The 16,044-nt window shown below is 41.2% G+C and overlaps 1 protein-coding gene and 1 pseudogene across 1 annotated transcript in view; both read left to right on the forward strand.

Moving 5' to 3' along the window:
• The first annotated feature begins 7,528 nt into the window (after positions 1 to 7,528).
• On the forward strand, positions 7,529 to 9,531 carry LOC108315850 (annotated as a pseudogene).
• A 5,018-nt stretch (positions 9,532 to 14,549) lies between these two features.
• The window catches only part of LOC108315769 (tyrosine-protein kinase Yes-like), a 9,623-nt gene continuing 8,128 nt past the window's right edge, over positions 14,550 to 16,044 (forward strand). Inside the window, exons 1-3 of the mRNA XM_017545308.2 lie at positions 14,550 to 15,286; positions 15,377 to 15,682; positions 15,845 to 16,041. Of these exons, the coding sequence (XP_017400797.1) occupies positions 14,713 to 15,286; positions 15,377 to 15,682; positions 15,845 to 16,041 (1,077 nt within the window). The 5' untranslated portion in view covers positions 14,550 to 14,712. The remainder of the gene's footprint in view (positions 15,287 to 15,376; positions 15,683 to 15,844; positions 16,042 to 16,044) is intronic.

The following is a 16,044-nucleotide window of genomic DNA, read 5'->3' on the forward strand; positions in this document are numbered from 1 at the left end:
CAGGGAGACCTCCATGACATGGCTGGACTCTGGGAAGAGAGCTCTCATAGGAGGCTCCTGTCGAGGTTTCCAGTCTTTGATAGAGCATCACCCTGCGGCAGCTCAGCAAAACCATTTCCAGCTCTGAGACCCTGATCCAGTCTCACTCAACAGCTCAGTGGAGCTAGGCCTTCCAGCACCTGCTTCTTTCTCCTTCCTTTGCCTGCTTCACTCTCAGGTTTTATGAAACTGTAGGAGACTATAGCCAGCTCCCTCAGGCCCTACATGATTCTCCCTTGCCCAGAATGATACTGCTCCATTCACCAAGCAGAGGAGGTGGAGATATCAGGAGACCAGGTCCATATCACCCACTGAACGCCCGACCCTCTGCAGCCCAAGTTGCGTCTGACCACTGAGCAGGTGTTGGTGGAAGGCACGGCCAAGGCTGCCTGGCTCCTCTGTCTCTGGCTGCCCCTCTCCCCAGGCAAGGAGGATGCGTGACATTCGGTCCACTACAACAGCACCACCAAAGCGATACCGGCCTGCACACAGCGTTCCTGGGAGCACCACGGCATTTCAGTGGCCGGTCCTGCACTGACCAGGCTTCCCGCTTTATCTTTTGCTCCAACTGCATCTTCCCCAGTAGCACGAGGGTCATCCTGGCCTCCTTATACCTTGAACAATGACTCTGTGTTCTTTACTGCCATGGACCAGGCCCGGGTGATGGATGTCGTGACCTGGGTGCAGTCCAGGACCCCACCAAAGAGGAGTTCCGGGCTCTGTGTCCCTACTCCATGATCAAGCACTGGAGCCAGGGCCCCTATTCTATGGGTGGTTCTGCTTTCTTCACCCGCTACCAATATGTGGACTAAGCCCAGGAGCTCTGCTGGTCAGAAGGGCTGATCCACTTAGCTGGTGAGCACATGACCCTGCCCCACAGCTGGATGACACAGCCATCACGTGAGGGCTCAGGGCTGGAAGGAGCATCCAAGAGGCTGTGGGCATGGCTTTGACAAAGGATCTCAGGGACCCAAAAGACCTCACTCCAAAAGAAAGCTACAAGCAACTTCATGACACCCAGAAACTGGGGTGACTCCAATCACCTTGGTCTATCAGGAAAAGATTACAAACCCAGCATCTTACATGATCTTCGTCTTTGCCTGATGATGCCAAACCAAGAGGTACCACCTAAGGCCAAGGAATGGAGTCCCTTAAATATCTGTTTACCCATGACCTTGGATTTATTAGTGATGTCTCAACAACAAGAACATGTGATATAGTGATTAAAGCAATAAAGCATTCCTTGAACTTATCACTAACTGTCTTATCTATATTCTTAGTGGCATCTGAATAATTTTGGAGTTGAGCATGGAGGGCCAGGGAGGCCCTTGCCCTCCAAGACCCTCACTTGTGGTTCTTGACTCTTCTGTTGTTCTTTTAATCTGATCCTAGCCCTCGCTCCCCTCCCCATCTCCATTCCTCCACCTCCCATGACTGTGAATTTGAAAAGAAGTCGGAAAATTAGGCACAGCAGTTCATTGAATAACACTGTTTTATTCCACATAATTTTGTTATAAAGTTAATGAGAAAAAAAATTGCTTCTCGGCTGGGGCCACTGTCTGTGTGAGTTTTCTCTAGGTATGGTTTCCACCCATATCCCAAAGATATACAGATAGATATAGATAGATAGATAGATAGATAGATAGATAGATAGATAGATAGATATTTTTTTGAGGCTGTGTTTCGTTCTTGTTGCCCAAGCTGGAGTGCAATGGTGCGATCTCAGCTCACCGCAATCTCCACCTCCTGGGTTCAAGCGATTCTCCTGCCTCAGCCTCCCGAGTAGCTGGGACTACAGGCACGTGCCACCATGCCCAGCTAATTTTTTCTGTTTTTAGTAGAGACGGGGTTCACTGTGTTAGCCAGGATAGTCTCGATCTTCTGACGTCATGATCCTCAGCCTCCCGAAGTGCTGGGGTTATAGGCGTGAGCAACCACGCCTGGCTGATATACATATTGATTGGCATGTCTAAATTGTCCTAGTCTGAGTGAGCATGAGTTTGTGGGAGTGTGCCCTGGATGGAATGGCAACCAGTCCAGTGTGCCCTGAGCTGCCAGGATAGGCTTCAGCCACCTGTGACCCTGAACAGGAAAAAAATGGGTAAAGAATTACCTGATTTGGTTTTTAAATTTTTTCTTAAATGTGCATATGGTTCACACTTATTTCAATGTTTAATATTATAAATGTTCTGGATCTTTACAAGTTTGGTGATGTTTTTGTGAACAGAACTATGCCATAGAAATTTAACTCTTGTTTATACCAATTAGTCTATCATAAACTTGGTTTCATTATATGTCATTTCACTTAAAGTTGCAGCTTCCATCGGGCGCAGTGGCTCATGCCTGTAATCCCAGCACTTTGGGAGGCTGAAGCAGGTAGATCACCTGAGGTCAGGAGTTCAACAATAGCCCAGCCAACACGGTGAAACCCATCTCTACTAAAAATACAAAAATTAGCCAGGCATGGTTGCATGCACCTGTAACTCCAGCTACTTGGGAGGCTGAGGCAGGAGAATTGCTTGATTTCGGGAGGCAGAAGTTGCAGTGAGCCGAGATCACACCACTGCAACCAGCCTGAGTGACAGAGCAAGACTCCATCTCCAAAAAAAAAAAACAAAAAAAAAAACCAAAGTTGCAGCTTCCAAAAACCTGTCAACAGACGACCTACCGTAGTTAGATGAAGGCAACTGTGTGGCCAGCAACGTGATCAATGCTTTTCCATATTATTCCAGCAACTCTTGATGTAATATTCTAATATTACTTTGTTTTACAGGTGAGAAAAACTGATTCTCAAAGAGGTTAAATAATTTTGCTGACATCACAAATGTCGGTCCAAAGTGGTCAAAACCTAAAATTAACTCCAAATTCGCATACTTCTTCTAGGCTCAGATGCTCTGTCTTATTCTTTTTTGTGTTCCTTAAACAAATAGTGATTCACTTTGGAGACATTCAGCAATAAAGCAGTTGGATTTTTTTTTTTTTTTTTTTTTAGGACGGAGTCTCTGACACCCAGGCTGGAGTGCAGTGGTACAATCTCGGGTCACTGCAACCGCCACCTCGCAGGTTCAAGTGATTCTCCTGCCTCAGCCTCCTGAGTCCCTGGGACTACAGGCGCACACCACCATGCACAGCTAATTTTTGTATTTTTAATAGAGATGGGGTTTCACCATATTGGCTAGGCTTGTCTCAATCTACTGACCTCATAATCCACCTGCCAAGGCCTCCCAAAATGCTGAGATTACAGGCATGAGCCACCGTGCCCAGTCTGTTGGATGTTTTAATAAATGGAAGTTACCAGATTATACAGGGCAAAGGCTGCATGGTTTGCCCACCCTACCCCACCCCCATTCTTTTCCCCACCCTTCTGCATCTTCTTGCTCCAGTGGCCCTGAGAGGGTGCAGAGTCAGACAGATGGAGTCAGTAAGATGACTGGTAAAATAGATGGATGAAGTCTAGAGAGGCCCATCATTTGGCAGTGACTTGGCCTGAATTTTGGCCCTAGGGGACTACTTAGGCTGTCAGTTAGGAACAGGCCAGGTGGCTATGAAGTGAGGGGACAGTTCCTCACCAAAGACAAGAAGGTGCCTTCAAGCAGGTCTTCTTCAGATCCAGCTGACATAGTGCCATGCCCTTTAGACCCTGTGGCTGGGACAGAACAATGTGCCCATGAATCTCAGGAACCTCACTCCAGCAGGGACTGGGATTTTATTCTACTTGCAGGCTAAACATGAGCCTGTCACAGTTTCATGGATACTGACAGAAAACATCAGATTCATAAGACAAATGACTTATTACCCATGGCACAGGAAGAAGCATGAGCACCTTAGTTCACTAAGTCCGAAGCCCCAGGGGGCCAACACAGAGGGGACCCATGTAGACGCTGAGTGTGTAGTGGGCTGACATTGCGGCGGAAGAACACTGAGCTTAGAGAATTTACCAATCTTAAAGCAAGCTGTAAGCAAGCCTGCTCTTTGTTTCTGGGGGAAGACATTATTTTATCCTTCAAGGTTGCTTGTTGGCCGGTCGCAGTGGATCACGCCCACAATCCCAGCACTTTGGGAGGCTATGGTGGGGGGATCATGAGGTCAAGAGATCAAGACCATCCTGGACAACATGGTGAAAATACAAAAAATAGCTGGGTATGGTGGCACGCGCCTGTAGTCCGAGCTACTCGGGAGGCTGAGGCAGAAGAATTGTTTGAACTCGGGAGGCGGAAGTTGCAGTGAGCCGAGATCACTCCACTGTAGGCCAGCCTGGCAACAAAGCAAGACTCCGTCTAAAAAAAAAAAAAAAAAAAAAAAAAAAAAAAAAAAAAAAAAAAAAAAATTGGGATAAAAGGTTGCTTGTTAAAGCACAACCCTGAGAAACTACCCAAGCAAAAAGCAGTCAGGCCTTGCAGTCAGGGCTTACCTAGAAGGAATGTGCAGGGGCACCCATGCTGTAAGGAAAATTGCGTCTCCCAGCACTGACCCGCCTAGACCCCAACTACTTCCCTAGAGAGTGTGGTTATCTGTCTCTTCCAAATTTGCAGCCCAGCCCCACTGAGGCCAGTGGCACCCCCAGTCTCACAGCCCCTTGTCTATCTCACTGTACACATGGATTAAACAACCACTCTGATAGCAGCTCTGATATCTGGTGAATAAGACCTAAATCCTGCCCTCAGTGACCTTGAAGACGAGCTTAAGGACTAAGACTAGGTCCAAATAAGTGTGTCAAGTGACAAATGATGGCATGGGTCAGGAACACAACAGGAAAAACCTTGGGATGCTAGAGGTGGGCTTCTTCCCAGACTATACCTACTGCAAGTTAATGTCATCACTATGTAGGGAGTGGGTAATTTTTTTTTAAATATAGATTCACCAGAAGTTTCAAAGTGACTACACATAGGTCCCAGTGCACACTTTACTGAATTTCTGCCAAGAGTTACATTCTACTTAATTATAATATAATAACAAAACCAGAAACTTGACATTGGTATAATGTTTGTGTACAGTTCTTATATCATTTTATCACATTTGTAGATTCTTATACTGACCACTGCAATCGAGATACAGAATTATTCCATCAACACTAAGATCTCCCTTTGCTACCCAGCTCTTCATAGTCACAGTCACCCCACTCCCCACCCCCAACATCTCTAAACTGCGGCAAATCTGTTTTCTGTCACTATAATTTTGTTATTTACAAAATGTATATAACTGGCATTATATATGACCTTTGGAGATTATTGATTTTTTTCACTTATTATAACTCCCTGAAGTCTATCCAATTGTTTCATGCATCAATAGTTCATTTGGTTTTTTTTTGAGATGGAGTCTCGCTCGCTCTGTTGCCCAGGCTGGAGTGCAGTGGTGGAATTTTGGCTCACTACAACCTCTGCCTCCCTGGTTCAAGTGATTCTCTTGCCTCAGCCTCCCAAGTAGCTGGGACTACAGGCATGTGCCACTATGTCTGTTATTATTTTTTTTTTTTTGTATTTTTTAGTAGAGACGGAGTTTCACCATATTGGGCAGGCTGGTCTCAAACTCCTGACCTCAAATTATCTACCTGCCTCAGCCTCCCAAAGTGTTGGGATGACAGGCATGAGCCACCGTGGCAGCCAGTTAATTTGGTTTTATTGCTGAGTAACATCCTATGGTATGGAATACCATATGTTTCCATATGGAATACCATATGGTACCATAGTCTGTTTAGCCATTAACCCATTGATGGACTTTTGGTTGTTTCCAATTTTTGGCAGTTGCAGAAAATGGTTCTATGAACATCTGTGGGTAGATTTTTATGTGAACATAAACTTTCATTTCTCTAGAATAAATGCTCAGGAGTATAATTATTGGATCGCATGGTGGATGCATGTTTAGATTTGTAAAAAATTGCCATACTCTTTCCAGAACGACTATACCATTTTACATTCCAACAAGCAATTTATTTTTTTCTTTTTTAAGAAATTTTTTTGTAGAGATGGGATCTCTCCATGTTGCCTAGGCTGGTCTCTAACTCATTGGCCTTAAGTGATCCTCCCACCCTGGCCTCCTCCCAAAGTGCTGGGATTATAGGTGTGAGACCCCACACCTGGCTCCTATCAGCAATTTATAAGTGATTCAACTTCTTTGCATCCTTATTGGCATTTGATGTTATCACTTAAAAAAAATTCTAGCCATTCTGATAAGTATATACTGATATTGCATTGTGGTTTTAATTTGTACTTTAATAATGTTGAATATCTTCTCATTGATTTCTTTGGTGAAATATCTTCTCATAGTTTTGGGTTATTTTCCAATTGGATTGTTTGATTTTTAACGCGGACTTTTGAGAGTTCTTCTATATCCTGGATATGAGTCTTTTGTCAGAAATGTGGTGTGTAAATCATTATTCTGCCTGTAGCTTATCTTTTCATCCTCTTCACAAGGTCTTTCTAATAACAAGTTTTTAATTTTGATGAGATCTGTTTTTACAATGTTTTCTTTTATGGATCATGCTTTTGGTATCATGGCTAAGAACTCTTTGCTAACCCAAGATTGTGAAGATTTTCTCTTATGTTTTCTTCTACAGTGTAATAGTTTTGTGTGTGTTCCATTTAAATCTATGATTCATTTGTAGTTAATTTTTGTGTAAGTTGTGAGCAGATTTTTAAATAACATATATTTTTACTAATAAATTTTATATGCTCATGGTAGAAAATTCAGCATATACATGAAATTACAGAAAAGAAAATGAAAACTTTTTCATAATCCTACCACTATAGGAAATCACAGTAATGTATAGGTATTTGTCCTTCTAATTTTTCTTTCTTGTTTTGTTCTTACACATGCATATATTGCTTTCCATTCAGTTTGAACATGGAGGAAAATTTCAAACCAAAACTCGGAAGTTAAACAGAATTTTATTTTCTTTCTTTTCCGTTATTTGATTAGCCAGTTTTACAGATGATAAAACTAAGGCTTAGAGAAGATAAATAGCATGTCTTGGGCCAAAATGGTAATGGCAAAATTTGAACTCAGCTCTACCTGATCATTAACCTAGATGTGCTGTGCTCCACACTAGGCTACATTGTATAGAAGCCCAATCCTAGGGCAGAGGAAAGCAGAGGCAAAACTCTATCATCAAGCCCACATCATTCCAGGAAGCCAAATGCATAGAACATCCTTGACATAAGTAACTCCAGACTCCATTTTACATTTGTAAAGGCATCATGTCAACAAAGATCCGAAGCTCACCTAATCAACAGAGACAACATCCAACTAGATAAGGACATAACCAGACACACTCTTTTTTAAAAAAAAATTGAGACCAGAGCCCAGGCTGAAGTACAATGACACAATCATAGCTCATTGCAGCCTTGACCTCCCAGGCTCAAGCAATCTTCCCACCTCAGCCTCCCAAGTAACTGGGACTACAGGTGCACACCACCGCACCCTGCTAATTTGTTGCATTTTTGGTAGAGACAGGGTCTCACTATTTTGTCCAGGCTAGTCACAAACCCCTGGGTTCAAGAGATCCTCTCAATTTGGCCCCCTAAAGTATTGGAATTACAGGTGTGTGGCACTAGACATAATCTTTACCATCAGTCTTCACCAGAACACTATCAAAAGAGAGGACTTCACCAGCTCGAGACAACCACCTTAATAGACAGGTACTGGTTGTCATTCATGATCAGTACCTGGCATCTGTCTAAATCAAGTACTCTTCCTTGCAAGACATTGAGGATCATCTCTATCAACCTAGGACATTCTCCTTGTCCATATGGTTCTCCTTGGACTGGTTTAACTCTTTTTCTTGCACTCTATCCTCTTGATGTAAATGCTAATTTGTTTGTTGTAGAAATCTTAATCTATAATGTTTATATATTGATTAATTATACTACCATGTGTGGTTTGCAATACTGACTGACTTCTGGGTTGGCTTGAGCTTGTGTGCCCATGGGTCTGACTACCAAGTGAATGGGTTGTACTAAAGAGAATTTCTCTTTGGAAACTTCATGCAGCCCGCGGCTTTTGTTATTACACAGGCATCAGTAAAAGTCTGACCTTGTGGAAAGACACAACTGTGTATGGACCTGGTTATGGTCTTACCTCATGCCATGCACAACAATTGGCATAGTCAGCAGCTGTCCTCCACAAATTTCCAAAACTAAAAGCAATTGGCACTTATGATCACAAAACTGTAGTAACACAATTAATAAAATTTCTAAAGCCAAAGCCTTCACCACAACTTAAATTACAAGACATTTGGCAAAACAAACACCTTCTCAAAAAAAGACATAACCTCACTTTGCCTTGAAAGCCTGGATCCGTGAGGAAAACCTTGAGTGATAGCATAGAGCCCTCCCATGTCATGAAAATTCAAAGGCTAATAGGGTCTTGGTTGATGCCAAGCTAGGAATTGGTGGAGACAGAAGGGCTCACACCAAGCAGTGTCTCAACTTATTATTATTACTATTATTATTATTATTATTATTATTATTATCAGAGATGAGTTCTTGCCATCTTGTCCAGGCTGGTCTCAAACTACTGGGCTCTAGAGATCCTCCCGTCTCAGCCTCCCAAAATGCGGAGATTACAGACGTTAGCCACCATGTCTGCCCTAGGGCCTCAACTTACAAGACAGTGTTTGGCAAAACAAAAGTTTAATTTGGCAGAAAGAAAGGAAAGTTATTATTGCATAACCTCCAGTTACATAGTTATTTAAGGTGGGAAACTGAAATATTTTTATTAATAAAGTTGTAAATAATATTGCATAATGCAGACTCAAAGAAAATCAAACTCTCTTCCTGCCATCTTGGATCCTGTGATACCTGCTGGAAATAGGACTTCTAAAAGAAAATATGTCTGGAAAGCTGTTGTCCACAGCCATTTCTGCTGGCTATAAGCAGGGTCTCCAAAATCAAAGGGAGCACACAGCTCTTCTTAAAATCAAAGGTGTTTATGCCCAAGATGAAACAGAATTCTATTTGGGCAAAAGATGTGCCTATATATGCAAAACAAAGAACAACACAGTGATTCCTGGCGGCAAACCAAAGAGTAATCTGGGGAAAAGTCACTCAAGCCCACAGAAACAGTGGCATGATTCGTGCCAAATTCTGAAGCAATCTTCCTGGTAAGGCCATTGGACCCAGAATCTGAGTGATGTTGTACCCCTCAAGGATTTAAACTAATGAAAAGTCAATAAATAAAAGTGGATTTGTGCTCTTATGAAAAAAGAAAAATTTGCTACCCAAATATAAGTCTTAATATTGAGGATCCTTGGTACCTAACAGAGTTGGAAATCAGAAGAAAACTTTCTGTATGATCCCCTAGGGATGCATGATCAGACTTGCAGGACCCTAAAAATGTTAAACCTTTAATTATCAGGACTCTAAAAGAAGAAATCCTGCACTTTTAAATCAAAATATCCCACAGATGCACTGGGATTACCAGAAAGGCAAAAAGCTAGCCCTTAGTATTTCAAGGAAAAGTAAATCCTTTTTAGAAGCAACTTTTATTTTTTTATTTTTTTTTTTGAGACGGAGTTTCGCTCTTGTTACCCAGGCTGGAGTGCAATGGCGCGATCTCGGCTCACCGCAACCTCCGTCTCCTGGGTTCAGGCAATTCTCCTGCCTCAGCCTCCTGAGTAACTGGGATTACAGGCACGCGCCACCATGCCCAGCTAATTTTTTTGTAGTTTTTAGTAGAGACGGGGTTTCACCATGTTGACCAGGATGGTCTCGATCTCTTGACCTCGTGATCCACCCGCCTCGGCCTCCCAAAGTGCTGGGATTACAGGCGTGAGCCACCGCACCCGGCCATTAGAAGCAACTTTTAAAGAGGGACACCTGGGGATGAAAGAACCCCCATCCAGAGAACCCAGGAAATCATGACCCCTGGGGAGGGGGCATGGAGGCAAGACCTACAATCACTAAACAAGAGTTACAGATGACAACTATGAAAATGGCAGACCTCAGGATATCCGTGAAAACAGAGGCTACACCACAGCAAAATGTAGAAACTAAGAGCAGATTTTTGCCAAAGACAGACCACAGCTGCAGACTGACTCTTCCATCTGTGGAATAACAAAGCAACACCATGGCGCTATCAGGCACAGAAATGCATGAGATTACTACACTAACAGAAAACCCATCACTAAATTATAAACTATAAAGTAACAACAAATCACCCAAGAGTGTTCTACCCCCTGGAACTGGATCACATTAGTCTGGAGACCTGTCCACCCATATTTAGACCCAATAAAATTTGGGGACAGACTCAAATGGAATAATTTACCACAGGCAGAAATAATACAAAGAAATTTGCCATTTTAGGAATGCTGTATGATAGATACAACTGATATGCCACTCCATTTGAAATCTCAGTTACAAATGAAATAAAGAGAGCACTTCTCCTGGGATTATCACCTAACCTTAAGGTCTCCTACATGAATTCTCTGTCAGCATGTAGAACTATGCAAGATTTACCTAGAAATATTCCAACTTTTTGCCGAATTTTCAGTAACCTATAAGATAATATTTATGGCAAACTTAAAAACACCAATAGATAAACTCAAGAAGGCACATATAACCTTTATATTAAATATACAAGTCTGAAAATTCATCCAAAATCAATATACATTGTATTGAGGTCCTTGGGACTTAAAAAATTAATAAAGACTAAAAGAGACTGAGGGCAACTTGGCAAAATAAATCAAGGCGAATTGGCAACCCAGATAAAATGAGCAGTAACCTAAACAAAATAATTTGCAATCAAGGTCACAAAGAAGTGGCAATAGGGCCATCCACCAAACACATAATTTCAAAAATAGCAACAATAACCACAGAGAAATTTTACCATAAAAAAAAGAAATTCTACCAGGCGTGGTGGCTCATGCCTATAAACCTAACACTTTGGGAGGCCAAGGTGAGTGGATCATCTGAGGTCTAGAGTTTGAGACCAGCCTGACAAACATGGTGAAACCGTGTCTCTATTAAAAATACAAAATTAGCAAGGCATGGTGACACATGCCTGTAATCTCAGCTACTTGGGAGGCTGAGGCAGGAGAATCACTTGAACAAGGGAGGTGGAGGTTGCAGTGAGCTGACATCACGTCACTGCACTCCAGCCTGGGCAACAAGAGTGAAACTCCATCTCAAATAATACTAATAATCTTTAAAAACGAGAAACTCGCCCCCCAGGTACAGGCTAAAACACTCAAACCTGGGGATAACAGACCATATGAACATTTAGTTATAAAATTACAAATATACACATACATTCCATTTTTTAAAGACTCTGGATCACAAGTAAGCCTTCTAAAATATAATGCACCACCTTCTGACATAAACATTCATACAGAAGGACTCAGAGGAAATAATCTTGAAGCTTTCTTGCCTCTACTTCTGTACTGCTCTATGACTCTAAAGCTATACTTTGCACATTTGACTCCTTGCCCAAATTATAAGACATTACAGGAATGAATCGTATTCCAAATCTTTTTAACCTATAGCGGCCTATTAAGAAACTAAAGGAACTAAAATTTTCTAACCTAGTACAAATTAAAATGAAGTCCATAACACTGCCTACACCACAGCATGCTACATGCACCAAACAGGGCTCATTAAACAATGGACATAAAAAAATAACAGCCAAGATTCTAGAACTCCTCAGGAAAGATGTTATTATAATTGTCATTTCAAATAATTTTAATAGTTCGGTATGGCCTGTCTTAAAAACAAACAGGAGCTATAGATTCATTATTGACTATAGAAATTTAAATAAAGTATCAACTAAAATGTCAAGAGCATTACCAGATGTAGAAGAGCTCATAGACGAGATTATTAATCATAATGACAAATACTTTACAATCATAGACATGTCAGACATGTTCTTTGCCACACCAATAAATAAAGAAAGCCAGGAATATACCAACTTTACATGGGAAGGTAAACAATACCAATTCAAAAGATTACCACAGGGATATCTAAATAGTTCAGTAATAGTTCACTCCATTTTATAATCATGCATAGACCAATCAGAATATACATGTATAACAAGAAAACTTGGGACTGTGATGTGCATCCCCCAAACTAGAAATAAACCAAGGGACCAAAGAATGACTTGGACAAGTCTAGCTTGAGGAGTAAACAAATTTATTAGGACTTACATACAGGGACTCCTGGTAGGATAGCTCTGGAGATCCACACCACCTCTCATTTCTAAACTGCTTTTAAGCTAATTTTCTGGCTCTTTGCCTACTGCATTTAAGAAATGAGACTGTTTTTCGTGGAAGATTCTCAGACATTTCCCGGGATGTTTGGGTTATCATGGACACCTGCTCCTAGGCTGGGCACCATGGCTTTGGCTCACTCCTTAGCCTTCAGGGTTCAGGCAGCAGACACACACCCTTAAGTAACCTGGTGGGGGACACATCAGACTACAAGTCACTAATAATATTATACATAGATAACATCAAAATGGTAAATAATGACCAGGAACAAATTAAACAGGAAAAATCCCAATTAATAACACATTTAAGATTTTGGGGATACGCTATTAATATAGACAAAATCACAAGACCAGACACCAACTGCAAATTTTTAGGAGTACAATGGTCATCAGAAGGGAGAAAAATCTCAACCACAGGAATAGATAAAATAAAAAGCCCTTAAGCTGCCAAAAAACAAACAGGAAGCACAAAGACTAACAGGTTTATCTGGATACTGGAAACGGCATACACCTTACTTAAACATCATCTTGGAACCAATATATAATATATCTAGAAAATCCCAAGACTACACATAGGGACAAGAACTTGAAACACTCAAAAACTACATTAGCATATTTCAAATATTGCATTACCCATCTTCAGATTAACAACTTGGGTTGAAAGTTCTGATGAGTAATGAATATAGAACATGATCATTATGGACATAGAAATTAGATTCTAAATATTTCTTGCTGGTGGGATTTCAAATAACAAAATGCCCATACTCTAACAACAAATACAGCCCATTCATAAATACATATGGCTTACACATGAAGCCCTAAAAAACACTAAGCATCTGACTGGCAACAACATTACAATAACATGTCACATGCCTTTTCTTCACTGGATAAAATTGAATCCTGAAAAACTGACAAGTATCCAAATTGATCGAAAGCTGCTCACATGGAACAGATACATCCAGGTGTATCTGTTTTGAGGCTTTGAGGGTCAACCAGTATCTTCTCATGGAGCAGGTTCACAAGACTAAAACGGACTTGCCAGAATTTATTCTGAAGACAAGAAAAACCTGCGACAATATAGGAAAATGGGGCCTGATCTGGTTTAATGTCTTGCCACACACCAGGCTTGCAGAAGGATCAGCCTCCATGATCCCAAAGGCCAGACCCACTGAACAGCAGTAGTACTCACACTCCAAGACCATATATCCTGAAGGAGTCAAATAAGTGTATTTACGCAGAACTGATTGCAGTTGTTAGAGCAGTCAGACACTCGGTCTCAGAAAATCAAAGGAATATATGTGTGTGTGCATGTGTATTTACAAATTCATGAGCAGTCACAGTAACATAGCCCCATAATCACACATATAGAAACAAAATAATTTTTAAATTAATGACATTTTAATTAATTCTTAAATGCATTTGGACCAATGATATATGGTCCAAATCTTACTGAGAGGAACTTAAAAATTATCAAACAGAATTAAGATATTTATGATACATATCAGCATACCAAAAAGATAATTTAGGCCAGGCACAGTGGCTTATGCCTATAATCTCAACACTTTAGGAGGCCGAAGTGAGAAGATTGCTTGAGAACAGGAGTTGGAGACCAGCCTGGGCAACATAGCAAGACCTCCATCTCTACAAAAGATAAGAAAAAAAATTAGCCATACGTGGTGGCACACACTTGTAGTCCTAGCTGCCTGGAGGGCTGAGGCAGGAGAATTGTTTGAGCCTAGGAGGTTGAGGCTGCAGTGAGCCAAGATCACGCCACTGCACTCCAGCCTGGGTGACAGAGAAGGATCCTATCTTGAAAAACAAAAAACAAAAAGATCATTCAAAGGCCACAAATTTAATAGATAGTTAGATGTATTAACAAGGAACCTAACAAATGACACACAAAACATATCCAAATGAAAGCTACAAAGAAATCCAGACGACTCATGAAGACATTCATTACCACCTCTACAATTCAGAAGAAAATCAGACAATGATTGGGAGATACCCCAAGTGCCCCCAATAATGATAATAAAACAGAAAGATTACTTTAAAATTAATCAGACACTGGAAGCAGATTACACTCCACAAACACTCATATAATTACATAAGCACACACTCGCTGTTCAAGTGGCTGTTAAGACAGAAATCAAAAGGTGACAATACATCAAATTTAAAAGGCTATGTAGCTAATTGTGAGCAATGTAAAACCAACCTGGATAAATATAGATACACTAACCCCATAGATACATATGAACCCAATACCTTCAACTCCTATCTAAACAGAGATTTTAAAGGACCATTAAATCCCCTCAGCCAACAAAAATATGCAGTAAGGTTGCTGCCGCCGTACGCCCCGGGACGAGGAGGTGGACGAGGGAGAGGGCCCGCGGGCCTCGCCTCCGCCCGCCGCCCCCGCCCGCCACCCCGAGCTGCGGTAGCAGCGACTCAGGAGAGCGCGACCATAAAACAGATTTGATAATGGGCTGCATTAAAAGTAAAGAAAACAAAAGTCCAGCCATTAAATATAGACCTGAAAATACTTCAGAGCCTGTCAGTACAAGTGCAAGCCATTATGGAGCAGAACCCACCGCAGCGTCACCGTGTCCGTCATCTTCAGCAAAGGGAACAGCAGTTAATTTCAGCAGTCTTTCCATGACACCATTTGGGGGATCCTCAGGGGTAACACCTTTTGGAGGCACATCTTCCTCATTCTCAGTGGTGCCAAGTTCGTATCCTGCTGGTTTAACAGGTGGTGTTACTATATTTGTGGCCTTATATGATCATGAAGCTAGAACTACAGAAGACCTTTCATTTAAGAAGGGTGAAAGATTTCAAATAATTAACAATACGGAAGGAGACTGGTGGGAAGCAAGATCAATCGCTACAGGAAAGAATGGTTATATCCCAAGCAATTATGTAGCGCCTGCAGATTCCATTCAGGCAGAAGAATGGTATTTTGGCAAAATGGGGAGAAAAGATGCTGAAAGATTACTCCTGAATCCTGGAAATCAACGAGGTATTTTCTTAGTAAGAGAGAGTGAAACTACTAAAGGTATGAATATTGTTATACTAGTGTAAGTATAAAATTTCTTGGGACAGTATTTTGAGAAAGAGATAATGAAAATATTTATTTTCCACCCAGGTGCTTATTCCCTCTCTATTCGTGATTGGGATGAGGTAAGGGGTGACAATGTGAAGCACTACAAAATTAGGAAACTTGACAATGGTGGCTACTATATCACAACCAGAGCACAATTTGATACTCTGCAGAAATTGGTAAAACACTACACAGAACATGCTGATGGTTTATGCCACAAGTTAACCACTGTATGTCCAACTGTGAAACCTCAGACTCAAGGTCTAGCAAAAGATGCTTGGGAAATCCCTCGAGAATCTTTGCGACTAGAGGTTAAACTAGGACAAGGATGTTTTGGCGAAGTGTGGATGGGTAAGAAGCCTGAATTTTTGTTTTCTGTCATTGTTTAGCTATGGATTAAAGTGCCACAATTTATGATAAAATATGTTTCAATATTCAAGATAACTGCAGTTTACTGAAGTTTGGTCTAAAATCCTTTAAAATATAAATTCATAAAATGTGTTGTTTCTTTAGGAACATGGAATGGAACCACAAAAGTAGCAATCAAAACACTAAAACCAGGTACAATGATGCCAGAAGCTTTTCTTCAAGAAGCTCAGATAATGAAAAAATTAAGACATGATAAACTTGTTCCACTATATGCTGTTGTTTCCGAAGAGCCAATTTACATTGTCACTGAATTTATGTCAAAAGGAAGCTTACTAGATTTCCTT

Source organism: Cebus imitator, unplaced genomic scaffold (genome assembly GCF_001604975.1).
Source record: "Cebus imitator isolate Cc_AM_T3 unplaced genomic scaffold, Cebus_imitator-1.0 Scaffold179, whole genome shotgun sequence".
NCBI lineage: Eukaryota > Metazoa > Chordata > Mammalia > Primates > Cebidae > Cebus > Cebus imitator.